This window comes from Contarinia nasturtii, unplaced genomic scaffold, assembly GCF_009176525.2.
Source record: "Contarinia nasturtii isolate CC-2019 unplaced genomic scaffold, AAFC_CNas_1.1 Cnas_scaffold_187, whole genome shotgun sequence".
In the NCBI taxonomy this organism is placed as follows: Eukaryota; Metazoa; Arthropoda; class Insecta; order Diptera; family Cecidomyiidae; genus Contarinia; species Contarinia nasturtii.
The window spans coordinates 4,797,879-4,812,902 of record NW_022197544.1 but is presented as its reverse complement, the minus strand read 5'-3'; the positions used below and the strand labels follow the sequence as shown (position 1 = coordinate 4,812,902).

At 35.1% G+C, this 15,024-nt stretch overlaps 4 protein-coding genes across 4 annotated transcripts; 2 read left to right on the top strand and 2 right to left on the bottom strand.

Moving 5' to 3' along the window:
- Positions 1-398: 398 nt before the first annotated feature.
- LOC116352377 (calcium homeostasis endoplasmic reticulum protein) lies at positions 399-4,191 on the top strand. Its single transcript, XM_031784921.1, has 13 exons — positions 399-569; positions 678-848; positions 942-1,174; positions 1,256-1,418; positions 1,505-1,577; positions 1,658-1,732; positions 1,805-1,881; positions 1,950-2,148; positions 2,230-2,596; positions 2,666-3,132; positions 3,221-3,619; positions 3,693-3,959; positions 4,024-4,191. Exons 1-13 carry the CDS (start codon positions 542-544, stop codon positions 4,067-4,069), a joined length of 2,565 nt encoding a protein of 854 aa, XP_031640781.1. The 5' UTR covers positions 399-541; the 3' UTR covers positions 4,070-4,191.
- Positions 4,097-5,610, bottom strand: LOC116352378 (trimethyllysine dioxygenase, mitochondrial-like). The gene is made up of 3 exons (XM_031784922.1): positions 5,248-5,610; positions 4,576-5,191; positions 4,097-4,512 (listed from the first exon to the last, which is right to left on the bottom strand). Exons 1-3 carry the CDS (start codon positions 5,456-5,458, stop codon positions 4,242-4,244), a joined length of 1,098 nt encoding a protein of 365 aa, XP_031640782.1. The 5' UTR covers positions 5,459-5,610; the 3' UTR covers positions 4,097-4,241.
- Positions 5,611-6,211: 601 nt separating this feature from the next.
- Positions 6,212-8,997, bottom strand: LOC116336704 (trimethyllysine dioxygenase, mitochondrial-like). Its single transcript, XM_031760747.1, has 4 exons — positions 8,097-8,997; positions 7,816-8,028; positions 7,117-7,735; positions 6,212-7,036 (listed from the first exon to the last, which is right to left on the bottom strand). Exons 1-4 carry the CDS (start codon positions 8,830-8,832, stop codon positions 6,766-6,768), a joined length of 1,839 nt encoding a protein of 612 aa, XP_031616607.1. The 5' UTR covers positions 8,833-8,997; the 3' UTR covers positions 6,212-6,765.
- Positions 8,998-9,347: 350 nt separating this feature from the next.
- On the top strand, positions 9,348-15,006 carry LOC116336702 (Fanconi anemia group I protein). The gene is made up of 13 exons (XM_031760743.1): positions 9,348-9,537; positions 9,612-9,898; positions 9,959-10,126; positions 10,201-10,439; positions 10,502-10,611; positions 10,691-10,941; positions 11,012-11,208; positions 11,274-11,362; positions 11,431-12,111; positions 12,190-12,354; positions 12,419-12,573; positions 12,663-12,976; positions 13,061-15,006. The coding sequence occupies exons 1-13, from the start codon at positions 9,412-9,414 to the stop codon at positions 14,539-14,541; spliced, it is 4,263 nt and encodes a 1,420-aa protein (XP_031616603.1). The 5' UTR covers positions 9,348-9,411; the 3' UTR covers positions 14,542-15,006.
- The last annotated feature ends 18 nt before the right edge of the window (positions 15,007-15,024 follow it).

The window sequence follows — 15,024 nt, the reverse complement described above, 5'->3', positions numbered from 1 at the left end:
TGTACTCAACGATACATGCCACAAATACTTAACGAACAAAATAAATGTTGTATATATTTATTTGCAAATTTTTCATAATTTTATAAAAATATTTATGGAATTTTTCTTAAATTAGATAAATTTACTAGAAATTATTCAAATTATTTTACTGAGAAAAAATATTTTTTTTTTATGGAATTCAAATTAATTCCAAAATTTCAAAAGAAATGCATTTGAAGTTAAACTTAAATAAATTCCTTGATTTTCAGTTTTCGTATCGAGATTTTGATTTTTTTTTTTTTTAATTTTTACTTTTCTGTTGTGAAAAAAATTTGCGATTTTTGTTTTGTTTTGGTTGGATTTAACGTGTGAATCGAAATTTGAGTGGAGTTAACGAAGCCATCTTCATGTTGAATATGTGACAGTTGATTTGTTTATGAATATATGGCGTCACGTTCTTGGATTATTTAGATTTGCTGGTTGATTTGCAATAAAAACCCGCACCGCCGTTGTTCAAATAAAATTCTAAAAATTTCGCAACGTTTGTAACATTTTGTTCGAAATGGACAATATACCGGCACCGCCAAAAGGTATAAATATTGAAAATTTGTGTGTTTTAAAACCGATTGAAATTCAGATGGTTATATCGTATGAAATTTGACATTTACACTTATTTTTTTGTTGCTGCATTTGGGCAGATACTGGATTGCGAAACATTATCGATAAATTGGCTGAGTTTGTGGCACGCAATGGACCGGAATTTGAAACAATCACAAAGGCAAAACAACAATCGAATCCACGCTTCAGTTTTTTATTTGGCGGTGAATACTATCAATACTATCAGTGGCGGGTGTCAGCTGAACAAGCAAGTAAGTTATTGCGACGATCCAAATGTCATTTAAAGCGAAATTATTATTATTATTATTTATAAATTTTGTGCATATGTGTTTGAATTTAAACAGTTCTAAAACAGCAAAATCAACAGCAAGGGCCAATTCCACAGACACCACCGATGATGCAAATGCAACCAAATTGGAATACTATACAAGCAACAGGCAGCGTAACATTGCCTGCCGTAAGCAGTTCAGGTGTTAATAACAACATAGCTAGTCAAATTGAAGCAATTAATGCTCAGCAAATAACGCTGCAGGAACAAATACGACAATCGGAACAAAATTTGAGTGCACAACACAATGTAATGTATCGCCTTGTATTGACACGTGCAACCCAAGTGTCTAAGTGTGCTAATGAATTGCTATGATTGAATAATTTGCAGGTTTTGATGCAGCAACAACAAAATCAAATTGATGAAGCCATCGAAAAAGCACAGCATGAAACTGTCTTAAAACAAGCCGAAGAGAATAGCATTCGACTAAATGAGTTCGATACAATTTTACAACCAATTATCGACTCATGCACCAAAGATAGCATTTCAGCAGGTATGCACTTCGTTAATTTCCATCCATTTGGCTTGCATTTGGCTAAAGTGTGAATTGTGAAACTATGTGTTTTGTTTTTATTTTAGGGAAAAATTGGATTTTACAATATGCAGGCGATGCAGCTAAATGCAATGTATTGATGCAATATCTTTTGAAGAAGTGAGCTCAGTTATTTATTTAATTTCGAATTGAAATTTTCAATCAAATGATTTCTTATAATGCGCATTTTATTCATTCAGGGCACTGATAAATGACGTGACGTTCCAACAAAAACTTCATTTAATCTATTTGGTGAATGATGTATTGCACCACTGGTGAGTTAACATTGTCAACTAACAAACACGTAAACCATATTTTCGTAATCATTTTCGTTTATTTAAATTTAGTGTTCGTAAACATGCCGATGATTTGAAAAGTAATTTGGAAAACATTGTCATTCCAATGTTTTGTAGCGCTGAAATAAGTAAGTCATTGTCATTTTGATTGTCAAAATTACAAATAACCGACATTGTGTGATTTTAAAATTTGCAGTTGCAAGTGAAGAACAAAAGGCGAAACTATTGAAACTTTTATCGTTGTGGGAATCGAAATCAAATTTATTCGATGCATGTGTCATTTCAAAATTGCAGTCGCCAAATTCTTCTATGGCTGAGTATAAGACAAATTTAGTAAATTTACATCTACCAATTGTTTCTGCCATGCAACAACAAACTCAAAAAACATTCGAAGGGTAAGTGCAATTCAAAACCGTTCGCAATCACCGTCGAACGATGGCAATAAGTTTTTTTTTGTTCATTTCCATTACTTTCAGCTATAAGCAACAACATCAAATTTTCATTCAGCATGCCTCACAACAAATAGCAATTCTTGACCAACAAAAACTGACTCTAAAGAATCAACAATCACAGCCATTAACTCAGCCGTCACAGTCACCAGCACAAGCATCATCATCGGATCAAGCGCCCCATCCCCATTTAAATCCAAACGAATGCGATGCAAATCAGAACAATAGCATAAATGGCAATGCAAATAATTTCAATCGAAATGATAATCGGTTAAGCACTGCACCACCGCCTCTTATGAGCCAGAACATAACGATGCCACGCACCGGAATGAATCCAAATTATATTTCATCGCAACAGCAACGAATTAACTTTCCCGCAGAGAATAATTTCCAAGTGAGTGCTTTCAATGCTTTCTTGTGATTATTCACATAATATGTGTGCTAATTTGTTAAAAAATTTCAGAATCCTGACCCACCACCAGCTTCAATCCAAAATAGTGTACAATCGATAAATCATAGCGCACAAACGGCACACTATCAATTGCCGCCGCCAAATTTCATGATACCAGATATGTCGAAGCCACCGCCTGGTTTTAATGCACCACCACCAATGGCAAATTTGCCCGTGGGAAATACAATGGACGATTGTCAAACACGGAATGCAAACGTAGTTGCAGTAGTTGCGGCAGCAGCAGCTGCAGCTGCAGCGGCCGCAGCACAACCCATACCAGAAGATACAAAGCCAACAGTACCTTATTATGAACTGCCAGCTGGTCTAATGGTTCCATTAATTCGCCTCGAAGATTGCAGCTACAAAGCACTCGATCCGGAAGACATTCGATTACCTGCACCAATTCCACCCAGTGAACGTTTATTGCAAGCAATCGAAGCATTTTATTCTCTTCCAAGCCACGATCGACCACGAGACGGGTAAATAGTTCACTTCCTATTTCTCTGTTTAGTTTCTTTCAAATTTTTATTTCAAATGTTAAAATTGTTTACATTTTTGTTAAATTAGTGAGGGATGGGAGAAATTGGGACTCTATGAGTATTACAAAGTGAAGAATGCAGCAAAGAAAATCAAAGAAGAAGAAGTTGAGCAGGGCGTTCGTGAAAAATCAAGGTCCCCCACTCCGATTTTGCTGGAACCTGTTAAGCCCAAACGGATAAATAAGCGTCGATATCGATCGAAAACAAGAAGCAAAAGCCGAAGCAGAAGCCGAAGTAGAGAACGTGATAGAGAGCGTGAGCGTGAGCAAAGAGATCGGGAACGCGAAAGAGAACGTAGAAATTCTCGATCGCGTTCCATTTCACCTCGACCATCAAGACGAGGTAATAATAATCGTCGTCATCAACGACAATCACCAAAACGATCTCCAGCACTTCGAAGAAGTCAAACGCCACCAACAAGCTTCGTGTAAGGATTCTTTTATACATTTCAATGGTTACTTCTTTCTTCAGTTTGTTTTTGTTTCTATTTCCAATTTTAGTAATTTCTCGCAAAAGACACAGCATGATTGCATAGAAGAGACTAACAAAGGGCATCAATTGCTCATGAAAATGGGATGGTCTGGTTCTGGTTTAGGTGCACAGGGCCAAGGTATTGAAACACCTATTTCAGGCGGTGACGTACGTGATCGACAAGATCAATATAAGGGCGTTGGAATCAATATAAACGATCCGTACGAAAATTTTCGGAAAAATAAAGGAGCCGCTTTCATACATCGCATGCGATCTAGAGACCATGATAGAAAAAAGTAAGCTAATTATAATCACAAACAATGGACCGTGATACATAATTTGACTGTCATTATTTTTCAGATCGAAAACCCAATCGAATGCAGAGGAAGAAGCAACAGACTATTGAATTCATGACACAAACAATTGGAACCTCTTTTATGTCATTTACTGTTGAAATCTATAACTTTATTATCTCTACTTCTTATGTTGACGAACACACATAAAATTATATTTGAAAATGAAAGTAAATCAGCTGTTTCCTTTTTAATTTAATTGAAATGTTAGCCAGTTGAATTGATTTATTCGACCATGCCGTATCGTCTGGCGACGCTCATGAATTCATTGCGTGCAACATAGCAGCCGACCATTTGTCGTTGACCCGAATACTCAGTGCGACCATGTAATAAGCGCCAATTATCGAAAATACAAATTGTTCCCGGTTCTAATTTGAAACGCCATTCATTTTCCTCTCGCTGAATTTCCTTGGCCAGCGCTTTATAATGCTTATAGAATTTCATCATTTCCGTTTGTGGTATATTGTTGAAAACAGCACGATCGATCATATTGAATCTTTAATTTAGACAAACATATCCATTATACTTTTAATCATAATAAATCGAATTGATCGCTTACCGAAGTTGATATGGTTCATTTGTCATTGGATCAATATTGATAACCGGAGCACAGTGTTTGAAATGAAATCCCTCTTCAATGTATTCGGCTGGAATGAATGTTCTACAAAGATATTCATAGGCTTCTCGATTTTGTTGTCGTAACTTCTTAATTGCATTGAAACCATCGACGAGTAAGCTTTCTCCGCCGGAGCCCGAACGTTTAACGCAATGTAACACTTGTAAACCGGCCGCATCGTTAAAATATGTATTATCATTATGCGCTGGTAATGCAAAATTGGTATACGCTGTGTCGCTGTGCTCCTTATAGTCGGAGAAAGACCACATCTCGCCGAACAGAGTTTTTTGAACGGGAAAAAGATGTTTTATTGCTATTTCAGTGCTTTCAATATTTGCCGGAACATTTTTTATGAAAGCACATCCAAATTTCACAAGACTTGCCACCAACTGTCTGGATACATCATTGTTGCATTGATATTCGTTAAAATCAACATTGGCATAATCACTGCGCATAATATCAGCAGAGGTCCATAATGTTTTCGAAACTGACACTTGTTTTGGATTTATCATGTCCTTTAAATCCAAAATATTATAGCTTGATTCATGCCCATCCGACCCTATAAACAAAAATCATCTAGAAAATGTGAAAAACGGAGGTATTGTTCAAACTCACAAGTAACATGAATAACATCATTTTCAGTTTTAAAATTTGTCGCCTCGATATCCAACGGAATTTCACTGATATTAAAATTTCGTTGGAACGTCTCACTAAAATAGCAATCGGCACATCTACAATGGTCACGTAACCAAAAACTGCAAACTTCAATTGGATTTTTCAGCAATTCATGATGAAAAACTAACATTCCATCTTTTGCGTGCGGCATTTTATTATGTAATTTAAAATGAAATTTTATTCTCAATCAAACTAAATGCAACCAAAATTTTTGGGGCTCAAATGCAAACTGGCTTAAATAGAAAGATCGAGAATGGAGTGATCCAACTTGTGATCGAAATCAATCCAGAAACAAAACTCAATTGAAAGTAATGTTTAAGTACCATTTTTGTTATAGATAATCGAACAATTTTGTTAAACACATAATCAATGTTATCACTCTTGGCATTATTGTTAAAATCCATTGACGAACAAAGACTAATTTAAACAATAAAGTAGTGATTATTATTTGGAATTTGATCGACGTTATCGCACTAGAGAAAAAATGGTACTTGATGCAATATCAATGTATATTATTCAATTTGTACGAATATCGAGTGTTTGAATTGATATATGGTTCATTTTTTTATTCCTTCCATTATAAACTATTTTTTTTTTTTTTTTTTTAAATTTCTAACGGAAAGAATTTTGATTTTAAACGATTTGATACGACAAGAAAAAAAAATTGCTGTAGTAATTATTTTTTTTGCTATCGTCTCTTTCTTACCTATCTCTCTCTCTCTCTCTCTCTCTCTCTATTCATAATAAATCTCTATGTGTATAAGACATCGATTATATTGGGTATTTCGAAAAGTTTTCGCAAATTTTTCCTCCATAGCCAAGTTTATTTTGTAGAATCTTAAAACGAAACAATTAACAATTAATAAATTCATATTTATTTAGATTTTTTCAAATGTTGAACTACAAGCATATGTTAGATTCGACTGCATTTAGATCTCTTGCCTGTGTGCATGTTAATTTTATTGAATTTCAGGAAGTTCACCAGTGGCCCAATTCAACTCAACCATTTTTCCGGTGTGTGCAGATTCTTCACAAGCCGAAGCAATTTTACTCACAGCCAATGTTTCTTTTGATTTAACGCTTGGCTCACATTTTCCAAGAACAACGTCAAAGAAGTGATTCATCTATTGCTGATATGCCAATCTAAATCGGCTTGGGAATGAATACCATATTGGTGCAGTATTTGGTCCATAATAGCCATACATGGTTTCAACACAATGAATTGGTGGCTCATTTTCGGCACGAACCATTCCTTTGGGTCCAAAAGCTTCAATTGGAATCAAGCCCAAATGGTATATAGTTTTGGTATATAGTTCAGATTTGTTTGTAAAGAATATTTTACTTGGAATAAATGTTGACTAAAAATTTCTTTTATATGCAATAATTAGTTTAGAACGGTAGACAAATTTTATAGTATATATATCAAATTTTATAAAATAAGATGATTTTTGGCGTTTACTATGAAATCATGCCATATCGGCGAGAAACACTGCAAAATTCACTTCGAGAAACATAGCAGCCAACCATTTGCCGTCGACCCGTGTATTCGTTGCGTCCGTGTAACAGTCGCCAATTATCAAAAATGCACACAGTTCCTGGTTCGAGTATGAAACGCCATTCGTTCTCTTCACGCTGAATTTCCATTGCAATAATTCTGTAATGTTTATAAAATGTCAGCATTTCTTCTTGTGGAATATTGTTCAAAAAAGCCCGATCGTTCATGTTGAATCTTTAATTGAATAATAAAAATTGAAAGAAATGTGGACATTAATATTGTGGACTTTTTTGTTGTTGAAAACTTAACGTTACCGAATTTGATTTGGTTCATTAGTCAATGGATCGATATTGATGACCGGTGCATGATGTTTAAAGTGATAATCATCTTCAATGTATTCCGACGGAATGATTGTTTTGCTAAGATATTCATAAGTTTCGGGGTTTTGTTCTCGTAACCGTTTAAGTACATTGAATCCATCAACGAATAGGCTTTCACCGCCACTACCATCTCGATTTGTACAGTGTAACACCTTTAAAGCAGCTGCATCGGTAAAATATGTGTTGTCTGTATGGGCAAGTAACGCTTCGGTTGTATAGGCATTATCGTTGTGTGTCTTATTGTCTGAACACGACCACATTTCGCCGAAATTTGTTTTTTGTATGGAAAAAAGTCGTCGAACGGCGATGTCAGTGCTTTGTAGATTGGCCGGAACATTTTTTATGAAAGCACATCCGAATTTGATGAGACTGGTCACCACCTTTTTGGCAACATCGTCATTACATAAATAATCATTTAGAGTAACATTCGCATAATCACTGCAAACAATTTCAGCGCCTGTCCACAAACATTTTTCAACAATTGGCTGTAGTTTGGGATTTAGTCGATCCTTCAGCTCAAATATATCGTAGCTCGATTCATGTCCGTCGGACCCTTTCATCAAGGAAACATTCGAAAGAGAGAGAAAAAGATGAAGAGAACATGTTACGAAATGTCGCGGAATTTATACTTACATGTCACATGGATGAGATTATTTTCGTCTTTTATGTCTATTGGTTCAATATCCAATGGGATATCAATAATATTTGTCTTTCGTTGGAAAGTGTCACAAGAGTAGCAAATTGAGCAGCGACAGTGATCACGTAACCAAAAACTGCACACTTTAAGCGAATTTTGAAGATCCGAATGACAAATTTCGATCATTTTACTTTTCTCTTCGGACGTATCTGAAAATTGATACAATCATTAACGTGACGTGTTTCAGTGCAAATCATAACATAATTGTCAACATTACCTTTTTGATTGATTTGCGATGGATTACAATAGGTTCTCCTCACATCGATTTCATTTAAACGATTTCTTTTGCAAACGGGTTCAATGGTGACGTTAGCACTTCGTTTTAAAATGAAATTGTTCGCATCGCCATTTTTCAATGTGTCATTTTCGTCGATTTGATTCGTGCATCCATTTACGATCATTGAATTTGGTATCGCTTGGATTTGAATTGATTTCTGAACAACGATTTCTGGTTTTTTAATTCGATTCCTTCTCAATATTATTGGCACATCATTTTTATGTGAGCACACTACAAATTGAATGGGCGGTTGTTTGGTTTCCGATTTTATCGGTATTTCAGTTGATATTGGATCAACTTCAATAGCTGTTTCTTGCGCAACATATTCATACTCTTGTACATTCAATTCATCTACGTCAGTATTTATATTCGATGACGAAACTGTTTCGTTTGCTTCTTCATCCGTTTCTTTGAGATATAATCGTGGATATGCGGTTGTGTTCAAGCTCCTTGATTCGCAATTTTTATAATCTTGAGGTCGAAAGTGTTTCGAGCATATGAAAAACCTTTTTCGAACTTTATCGATTGGCAGATTTTTTAATTCCGGCAAATCCACAATATCAATCCATTGTTGGGCGCGCTCATTATTCATCGGAAATTTATGCACCAAATCATATCGCTTGCCTTTACACGTCGGTAATGCACATAACTTCAGTTTTCGCTCCGGCGATGCCATCGTTCGTTCACCAATATGAATGAAAATCAATTCAACGATACTTTTTTTATACACACAATTTTATCTTAAAGTTGAAACAAAAAACTTGTTTTGATTCGGTACACAAAACTTAAATTTAGTACAAATATTCGTTTTGTTTTGATTATGTTGCTTTCGATCGACAACTTCAGTGAAATTTGTTTATATGTCAAAATTGCATTACATTTGACAGATGCTCAATTTGAAGCTTGTAAACAGTTAATTGAAATTTCATAAATTCTTTCATCAACACGTTTGTAAATAATTAAATCGAACGTGGCGCAATTCATCCGTGTATTAATGTGCATAGTTTGAGTGCAATAACTAGAAATCGTTTTTTTTAATTTCTTTTATTTGAATTCAACGAATCATTCGAAAAATTCGCATTTTTATGAGTTGGAATTAAACGCACGCATTTATTTTTGAAATGTCAAACTGACGGATATGCTAATATTGGCGCGCTTCGGTTACTTGTTTTTATCATAAACAATCGAAAAAGATACAAATCAGTGGAATACGAATGCATCTATTTTTTGTGGAAAAAATTGAAAAAAATTGAAAATGTCACGAAAATCGGATAGGAGTGTTATGAGCTCGGATAATTTGACCAAACAAATCATCGAACTGGGTCAAAATAAAGAATTTAGCCAATTGCAAGAACTCCTTGCGAAGTGTGATACAAAACTGGTTGGTATTTTTCGAATTTTCATTTATCGTCGTAAAAATGCATTTTCGTGAATTTATTACATGTCCATTTGCAGCTTGAACGAACAATCGTTAAGCGAATTGATCGATCGGATGCGACGATTTTATGGAACTATCTTTTGATTGGATGCGAATCGAATTCGGGTTCGATGAACAATACCCGTTTTTCCATTTTGATGGCCATGCTACAAGAGATGAACAAAGTTGAAATCACATCGAAACAAACATTCGATTTAATTACACGCACTTTTATTGAACTACCCAAGTTGCGACCACAAGAACTGATTCAATTGTGTCAATATTGTGTTGATTCATTACGAGTTGGCGATCCCAAATGCACCGGGTAAGACCAATTTTTTTATCTCTTCAAAATATCTATTTAAATTTGTGCTTATGCTTTCAGATGGAAAGAGCTATTTCCAGAGCTATTAAAATTGCTGAGTGATATGCCAAAAATCATTGTCCAAAATGAAGTGAAAACTGGAAGTGAGTTCTGTGATTCGCAAATCAAAAATTTGCTCGCATCAAGATGGCCCGAAACAGTTTTAAGTAGTATTGGAGCAATGTTTTTGTAAGTATACAACCGTCCATAAAGCAAAACTTTTGAAAAATTCAATAAAATGTTCAATTTCAATACAAAAATAGGGAAATGCCAATAATGAAGAATGACAAACTTTTAATTTTGAATAAACTCTGCGAAAATCTGATGAAATTGGAACCGCAAGAGTTACCAACGCTTGCATTTCAATTGTTTACATTGAGCACGACACCGGCCCAACTAATGGTACCTTTGATTAGTTTGAATCAGTATTTTCAAAAATATCTGTACCAGAAACAACTTGATCAATCGACAGATAGTGAACCGCTGAATTTCGATAGCATTGGTGAGTACACACTTGTTTGTTGTAAAAAGCATATATTCAATATGATGTCAATTATCATACAGATCGATTCAGTGATAATGATTTATTGGCGGCTCAAAATACAATACTCTATCATTTGAGTAACTGTTCGGAATACAAGATCAGTGAAAAGGAAATGGTTCAGCAGATTCGAGTAAGACATAACGATGTAAATTACAAACAGCTCTTTTTAACAAACTAATTGTTTTTTCTTCTTCACACAATTTCGATAGACTTTGGCGTCGAATCCAAAATATGTTTTGACACCATTCATGTTGAGCGCATTGTTGACGATATGCAATGTTAGTCGTTATTTGGAATCGGTTCGGTTGTCTGTATCTAGTACGCTACCGTTCATTCGAACCGCCATCCAAAATAATGAAAAAGAAATGGGACTGTGCAAAAATTCTGCATGGTTCAGGGATACACTCGAATACTCTACTGTCAATGTGCACAAAGTCTATTCGATTTTAGTTGAGCAAAGGTTTGAATTACTTAAATTTTTGTTGTTCACGAAATCAAAATTGTAGCTTGCATATCATTTTTTTTTGTAGCAAAGAGGATATATTCACTCCAGGTTTGGTTGGTATGGCATTTGTTCTATTGAAGACACCACACTATTCAAATGTCAACATTTTGGGCATTCATTTTCTTGAGGAGATAGTGAGAGTACGACATCAACTTGGCCTGGGAATTCTAAAAAATCTAAAAGAATTTCTATTCGCCGATCAAGATGCTCCGCAATACACTGGTAAATAACATCTATTGACTTTTATCGCCTCCCAATATAATAATACAAATCTCTTCTTTCACCAGAATGTTTAACAAAGTTGAGCATATCAAATCCAATGTTAATCTCAGAGCATACAGGTCAAATAAAAGAAATTATCGACTTTTTCTTATTGGTAAGATAACGATAATATTGTTTCTACAATTCAATGCATGTAAATGGTCAATTGTCAATTCAAACTAGATTCCCGGACATCATGCCATGAGGATGATGACATTCATTGTTCCGTTGACCAAATCGAATACACAAATTCGTGACTATTTCATTGATATGCTGCGCAAAGCAATGTATCAGAGTAATATGTCAACACGTCAAATGGCCGTGTACGGATTTTGTTTGATGTTGAAACAGTTGCGAAGCAATTCAGTTTGGCGATCATCGGCTCGCGGTATGTCAACACAATTGAGTATATCCGGTTTTTCCGTGATGTCACAACAATTACAGAGCAGCGGAAATAATCCGAACAACGCGTTTGATATGTGCGTGCTGGAAATAATCGGAATTTTACGCAAATGCTTTAATCAAACATATGAAATCAAAGAGATACTTTACGATGGCCTGAGCAATGCCATTCAACAAAATTCCAAATTGATGCCGCACATTTTTCAATTTCTTGAATGGCATTTTCGGAGTTACTTCGATGAAGTGGCCGACACCATACATATCAATTTCGATAAGGCAATCGAAATCAATCAAGGCGACATTCAAATCAAAGATCACATTGGCAAATTACTGCAATTCCTAACGCAATGCTTCATTCTACTCGAACAAAATGGTTTGGAGTTTGAAGTCACCGAATTCAAAGAATTTTTCGAGAAAATTCTCGAAAACATTCACACAATCACTTTGGATCAAATTGTTTTGGTACATTCATAATTACCATGCATGGCAAAAGTATTACATTACATTTATTTGCTGTTATTTTTCTGGATTTCGTTTTAGGACGGTACAATCACCCCATTAAAATGTCAGATTGGACTTCAGTTTTTGAATTGTCTGGAGAGTTTGATGTATTATTCTTTGAAAATGCATAACATTGATGCTTCTTCAGTGTCCACAATTATTCGACTATTTCAACATCATAAAATGTGTCTCGATCAACTTCATGTAAGATTTTCTTTTTAATATTCCGAGGAATTTCAAAAAAAAAGTGATAACATTTTCCTTGCAGGAATTGGTTGCCGCTGCCAAAAAGGCAAACAGGAAAAAGAATGATGACGGCGATTTGTCTGGTCAATTAAGAGCCACAGTTCAAGTGAATGTCTTAAAACCTGAGAATGTTTGGGATTTGATTGCGGTACACGGATTTTTGGAAGCACTATGTCGGTAAGTGATGATCGATTGTTACGTACCAAAGTTTCTATCCATTGATGAACATTATTATTATTTTTTTTTTTTTTGATTTTGCCATGCAGACGAAGTCAGTCGCCAAATTTGCTGTGGAATGAAACCGATTTTTGCATTTACGTTTTAAACGTAACCCGCGCAAAGGTTGAGGAAATGCGATCGGCTCCTGATTACAAACAAATTAAATATAGTAAATCGAACTATAAGTACTTGCGTGAAATATCCGCACTCATACTGAAGTTCTTCGTCAAAGATTTGGCTAACATGCTGGACGATTTTGGTATTGAAATGGCACATGCTGCGGTCAACTGTTTTCGAGAATGCATTTCCACGGCGACTGCATTATACGAACGAAAATTCATTGAATTTTTGAAAAGTTTGGGTACTTAACTGTTGCTTTATTTTTATTTTTATTTTCCGACGAAAAAAAGAGTTAATATAATTGAAAATTTTATTTATTTTATAGTTATCGAAAATGTGCATTTAAAAGATGTTAATACAAATTTGATAAATATTTTACAACGCTTGATCGATAAAATTGTAACATCTTTTGAGAATAACGATGTCGAGCCCAAGCATCAAGTAATGATGCGACATCTATTTCAATGCTTGGAAATGCTGTACAACCATATCGATTTGACGCCGGATGAAGGGAACGATGTGCACAAATGGTTGACCAATTATTGCAAATCGCACCGAATTGAGTTGCCGGAGCTAAATGCTCTCGTTCACAAAATCTTATTTATGCAGCGTATTCGAACGGGAAAGGGGCCAATATTTGAAGGAATTTCAAAGCAAATCCAAGCAAAACTTGGACAAATTGAAGAGGAACCGAATGAGTCTATCGATGAACTGAAATCAATTGCCGAAGAAACAGCCGAAACATGTTGTATTCAGTTATGCAATGCGCTTCGAAAACAAATCGAAGAAATCGAATACTTTATACACAAAGTAAAGAGCTATTGTGCTCAAATAAAAACGGGCGGTCAAAATGAAGAAGATCGAAAATTGTGTGAAAATCGAATGATATCAACGGAACGCCGAATTTGTTCCCAATTCATATTCATATCACGTGTATGCATCCATCTGGGAAATGCAATGCAACCGGTCGGTCAATGTACCGACAATTTTACAAAACTATTGATCCAGCTTTATGTGTGCTTGGCAAATTTAACCAAACATTTTATAAATCGTCAAAAAGTCTCACCAATTTCATACAAATCCACAAAGTTCGATCAATTGGTGCAAACGATTGGCAAAAAATTGCCGTTAAAAATTTACTCAATGATCAATTATATTGAAGATAATATTTTCGAACGGGAACAAGCGAATGAGAACGACGATGGTGCAGCGAAACGACTGAAGAAAAATGACGCCAAAAATCAAAAGGCACGACTAATGCGTGACACAAAAAACATTCCGAAATTGATTAAGAGCATTGAAAATTTCAATAAATTTGTGATATCGTTGAGTAAAAAAACGGAACATGATCTGAACAAATGTCTACATATCGGAACGGTTAGAGATTTTCGCATAAAAACGAAAGAATTGCGTGAAGCAATTGATAAATTTCGGGACAATGATGATGAGTCAAGCGGCGAGGATGAGATAAGTGACAGTGATGACGATGAAGAAATCGAAGGTGAAGCTGAAATTGTTTCGGTTGCTGGTACTGAATCAGGTCTCAGCTCAGCCACAACTGGATCAACGGGTTCCATAATCCAAGAGGTGAACCATGACGCAAGCCTAAAAACAAGCGTAATGAAGAATTTGAATGCAATCAATAAGCGAGCAAACAAGCGAAAAAAACAGCCAAATGATAGTGTTGATGAGGCCGAAAATAATAATCAAAATCGTCGTAAAATACGAAAAGAAAATGAGACAGTTGAACAAAAAACTGACGTAACCACAACAAGACGTTCAAATCGACGAAATCCAACGAAATAGACGAAATGAGAAAATATATCGTAGTTTTAGAATTGAACTTACCCATCATGGTATTGAATGCACGCATTTAGCAAATGTCTTATGTCTTCGATGTGCTAAAATATGTATTGAACAACAGAGTGAACGGAGAGAAGAAGAAGAAGGGAGAAGGGGAGAAAGAGCGACAGAGCTCGCACCAAATACAAAAAACATCAAATTCATGCATTACACACGCAAGTACATGCACACAGAAATCAGTCTGCAAATGAAGTAGAGAAAAAAAAGACATGCATGGCAAGAAGAAACAGATCCAAAAGTTTTCCATCATACTCAACGCAAACACAAATACGAACAGTTTATAATTTCGTTTTGTTTAAACAAGTTGTGCAAATTTTTTTTAAATAAATTTTCAGGATTTCTTCTGAAAATCAAATGCTGTTGCTATCAAGTATAAAAATAAAAAAATATTAGTAAATTACGAATTTACGTTTCTTGTGTTTTGCA